Genomic DNA, 5,267 nt, shown 5'->3' with positions numbered 1-5,267 from the left:
ATATATATATATATATATATATATATATATATATATATGAATGCATTTTGTGGTTTAGACGAACCGTTTGCATTTGATGACAGATGACAGACATGCAATGTGATACATCAAAGATGGATTTCGCATGCAATTGAAGTATGTTATTGGTGAAAGAATGCCGATTAAAGAATTAACTGAATACAGAATTTTAAATGTAAAATTCAGCTAAACTCACTTTGATGAGGTTTCTATCGCTTAACATATTTTTTTACGTGTCATTCAAATCTGTCAAAAAAAAAAAAAATAGTGCGCATACCGGCCGAAACAAAGTTGTTGTCCTCATCCGACTGAATTTCAGTGGATGTCAAACAAACCAGCCGAAATTGCTAATAATAGAAACATCACTAGCAGTGACAATTTTTGTTCAATTGATACTATCGTCATTGAGGGCAGTTTTGAATTTTGCGAAATTTTATTCAGCTGGAATTCCACTCATTTCGAAATGAACTAACCTTTGCGGGATCTTTTCTTCTCTTTTAAATTTATCAGCATCTTTATTACCTTCATGAAATTGTGGATCCTTCTTTCTTTTATTCTTTTTTTCCCTTACTTCTCGTTAGTTGTTGTTAACCTCATTATGTTTTGGAGATAGAATAAAAAAGGAAACAAAAACAATAAAAAAAAAACATGGAATGACCCTATCTGCTACTGTTACAATTTACTCCATAGTTACTAGTTCTTAATATTTCTATTTTCTAGTTACTAGTCTAAGTTATTATATTACTTACGTCTACGAGTTACGATTTTTTTACTGGTTCTTAGTTTTGCTGCAATTGGAACTTTAACAAGGAATGTACTATTTCCTATTTCGTCTTTTTTCTCTGAAAGTTGTGGTTTTCTCTTTTAGTTGACTCGGAAGTGGAAGAAAAGATTTCCTCCTGAGTCATAATTTGATAAAGTAAACATTTTATTAAATGCATAATATGTATATGGTATATGACATCATTCATAACAATCAGGTGACAAATGTGAAAATGAAATTAGTGGTTGTGATCGGATTTCTGTCGATTGTAAAAGCCGAACCTGCCATATGTTGCATAGAAAAATGAAATTGCGACAATCTGAAATTGTAAAATTTGAATTTCTAAAATTCAAAAAGGTCGAATATATGTCGCTAATTACTAAACTTTGTTTCTAATATGATTTGATAGCAAATTTTCACTAAAAGTCACCGTTCAATTTTACAGAAATTTGATGAGAAAACTAACAAAGATAATATTCAATAAAGCTATGATAGTTGTTGTCCACGGGAAACCAATCCACTGGACACATAGACCACCAACTGTCGGTCCAAAAAACGATCTGAAATGGAATTTTGGTCTGAGATATTTTCATCATTTTAAAGCCTTCCATGAAAACATACGATACTTTTTTACTTACCCGAAGGAATAGGCAGATTGAAATAAACCTGATAAACAACCGTATGTTTGCAGCGATTCATTGTACCCATATTCGCTGTAATGAAATTTTTACACTAAAGAGCATAAATTCAGAAAATTAAGCTACTGAAATAAAAAACGTTTTCCTTCCCGAAAAATCCAGGTATTTCAGTGCGACACATTTCCTAACAGTGATGGAAGTTGGAATGCGAGGGTGTAATTAGTCATGAAAATACTCGAAAGTTAGGATAAATGTGTAATTGGTGATGAAAATATTCAAAAGTTAGAATAAATTTGGAAATTTTAGGTGTTATTTATTGATATGCGAAATTCGACGATAGAATAAGCCCTATAAACTTCACCATTCAAACTTTTAATTGAAACGACAAATTACCGTAGTGCATTAATTGATATTTGGAAAGTTGGAATGTACAAAGCACTAGCAGCAATACCAAGTATGCCTAACGCAACTTCTATCCAGCCCAAGTTTCTGCAAAACATGAAATTATGCAAACACAAATAAAGGGAGATTTCTTGAAAAATCAATAAAAATGCAAGATGTCGATGTTTGGAAAAGAAAATTGCTCAAACAATCAATTTATCTTTGGGAATTTCGTGCCCACAAAGCAAAATCGGCTCTTCACTTCCATTATTAACTTTAAATGAAAAAGAATGTTATAATTTCCCGATGGATTCCCAGACAAAAAATGTTCGAGCAGATTGCATCATCGAGACGTTATATAGGAGGATATTTGTTATTTGCAGAGCTAATTATTGAATGATTTGAATGAATAGAGCAACAGTAACATTGAATAGATCTTTTTATCACATATTAAATTAACCCTAGAAATGCAAATTAGTAAGCAGAAATGTGATCTTATCAATCTATTCTAATCGAGCTTCAGAAGGGAATGTATTATTCATGACCAAAACTTACTTCTCGACATTTAAAAAAGGTGATGGTCCAATGACACTCATGCTAATTACAACTGCCACAATACCAAACATTATAATCGTTTTGCTACAGTTAAATTTATCGATAAGTATACTCCAGAAAGGTGCTGTTATCGTATAAATTCCACCAGATAATAAGAACATTAAGCCAATAATGGATGGTGAAAGTTTGAACTGTAAGATGAGTTTGGATAGTTCTTGTAAGATTTACTTATTTGAAAAGAAACCTAAAGTACATTCTTTTCAGGTTTTCATGGTAGTTTCTCAGAGATTTGCATATATTAAACCAATCTTTAGTAGTTCGTATTGTCTTGATGCATATTCAGGAACCTAACTAAAGCATATTGAGATCAGAGCAATTACTAGTGCGAAAGTCTTTTTCAATTTATTAGCAACAAATTGATAAGTTATCTTAATACAACTGATAAAAATATTACTGATTTTCGTTTGTCTTATAATGATGTTTAAATTATGGAAAAATAGTTGACAAAAAATCGAATCAATTAAATGAATGAATATTATTTTAATTAATACAGTTTCAGAGACGATCAGAAGAAAATGACTTGATTAAAGATATTTTGAATGAAAACCTAATTTTTTAATATGAAATTGCAATATAACTGGTCATGCCATCGATATAAATATTAATCTTTGTTTTTCCAACAGTCATAAATCCTAAAGAACGTGCCAAAAGCATATACCGATTCTAAATGATCTGCTAATGTTGGATCGAGAAAAGACAATGATACGGCACATATGATCACCGCATGTATCATAATCCATAATACTGGTATCTTCAACATGCCTAACATATCTTTACCATCCAGCATCACATCATCTATGAAATAATAATGATACTTTAGTTAATTAATGAAATATATTCCTTCGATTCGAATTTATTTAACTGATGAATGTTTTCTTCAAAACGATAATTTTGATTTAATTAATATACCTTAATTAAACAATAGAAAAAATCATACCATCCATATTTTCGACCAGAAAATATGCTAGTAATCCAAGTAAGAGTAAAATAATTCCTAATACAATGAATGGCAATTGGAAACCACCAATTTCATACAGTATACCACCGAATAGAGGGCCTACTGTACTGCCAAGGCCTACGAATGTTTCCAATACACCCTCAAAAATTTTGATTTTATGGATATCTACAAGATAATTATTCAGATTTGTTCAGAATAATTGTTCCGAATGAACCCAAGTTCATTCAATTATTTGAAAATTAAAGAACTCCGCTGATCGCAAAAAGAAAGCAAACGATGGAAGGAATTCATTTTTGAAGGCATGCTTAACACATCATATACTATCTACGTGGATCAGTATGGCATTGAAATGCCTTTATCTATTTTTATTTTATTTACAATTATTCTTTATTATTTATTTTTTCTTTGTTTGGAAATTTATATTATTCTCTTTTCAAATTATAAAATGGAATCAAAATCGGGAGACGGGAGAATGCGCTTTTTAGCTGTTGTTTAGAAAATCATGAATCCTTCCGAATTATCGTAAACGGATAACGAATGAATCATTAGAAGGTATGATTTTTGTTTTCTTATGCTTGAAAATTTAAAACTCGTAGACATTTTCATAATTTTAAAATGAACCAAACAAAAAAAAGAAGAAAAAATAGAAATCCGTACGACAACAACTGCAATTCGTCCCGGAAAACATTTAGCACCAATTGCAAATGACGACGTGACAAAAGCTGCATCACCGAGGGCTTCCAATATGCGAAGACCAATCGAGGACCAATAAAATAATGATGACGATTCAATGTAATTTAGGAATCTAAAAATAACATCAGAGTGAATAGAGATACTTGTAATTTAAGTCATAAGTTTTACAATTTCTTAAGTAAAAATTAGAAGTCTTTGGGATAAAAGAACACACCCAAAGAGTACAACAGTGATGCCAGTTACTCCGATTCCAGAAACGAACATTCTCTTTGAACCAACTAAAATCATCTGAAAATGTCGTATTATTCTTCGGTTCGTGAAAAATAAAATTTGCTTAAGAAGACAAAGAGTTGCAACCCAATCTTTCATTTGATGCAATTTTACCTTAAAGCTTCTAGAAATATGTTTTGCTACCTGCAAGGCAAAATTATTAAGCAGTTTGTGGTCTAGACTTATTTCTTGCAAGGTAAATCTAAATTAAAAATGCAAGTTAGACGAACATATTTGCCGAATATCGGTGCGACGAAAAACATTATCAGTTCAAAGACACCAAATACTATACCTATCTCGAAACTTCTTAAACCTTTGATTTTCGCCTGAAATTATGATTAATCTTTCAAAATTTCACAACTGTCTCGTTGTTTTTCAGTTCTTTTTTTTGAAAATGATTTACTGGACGATCGATTAATAGCAAAATAAAACTATGATAAGTATATCCATTTGAATTAACTGTCACGCAGAAAAATTCATGATTCTTTATCGTGTCGACATAAATTTATAATTATGTCGAAAGGCGCAATTATTTTATCCTACTTAAATAAAGCTAACCTCATTTGAATAAAAGGGTGCTATACAACTGTAAGCACTGGTACTCCCAAGATTTGCCATTGACAGCATACAAATTGTCATCCATTCTTTGGTAGTCAGTGACAATAATTCGGTAGATGTAGTTTCATAACTATTCGTTTTACAGTTGCTATAGCTTTTGCGTTTAATAATTCCTTCGCCCAAACTGAAGTAGTCATTAAACAAACAAATCTTAAGTTGAACTTATATATTCTAAATTACCTTCAAGTCAAAAGATAGTCATATTCAGAATAAATTTGCAAAAACTTAGGTGTTTAATATTTTGCTTTACAAAAAAAAAGAAAAAAAACTGAATTTACGGTTTGATATTTTACTTTTGAAAATCACTTTAAAT

General features: G+C 30.7%; 1 protein-coding gene across 1 annotated transcript; it reads right to left on the bottom strand.

Moving 5' to 3' along the window:
• Positions 1-954: 954 nt before the first annotated feature.
• On the bottom strand, positions 955-4,975 carry LOAG_12361 (major facilitator superfamily transporter; the record flags this gene model as incomplete). Its single annotated transcript, XM_020448530.1, has 11 exons — positions 955-1,100; positions 1,248-1,341; positions 1,420-1,494; positions 1,813-1,908; positions 2,356-2,546; positions 3,074-3,210; positions 3,353-3,512; positions 4,031-4,178; positions 4,281-4,354; positions 4,567-4,662; positions 4,895-4,975. 11 exons carry the CDS (start codon positions 4,973-4,975, stop codon positions 1,020-1,022), a joined length of 1,233 nt encoding a protein of 410 aa, XP_020301334.1. The 3' UTR covers positions 955-1,019.
• Between the last annotated feature and the right edge of the window lie 292 nt (positions 4,976-5,267).

Source organism: Loa loa, assembly GCF_000183805.2.
Source record: "Loa loa unplaced genomic scaffold supercont3.887, whole genome shotgun sequence".
Taxonomy (NCBI): Eukaryota; Metazoa; Nematoda; class Chromadorea; order Rhabditida; family Onchocercidae; genus Loa; species Loa loa.
The sequence above is the reverse complement of the archived record's forward strand: the minus strand, read 5'-3'. Positions and strand labels throughout refer to the sequence as shown.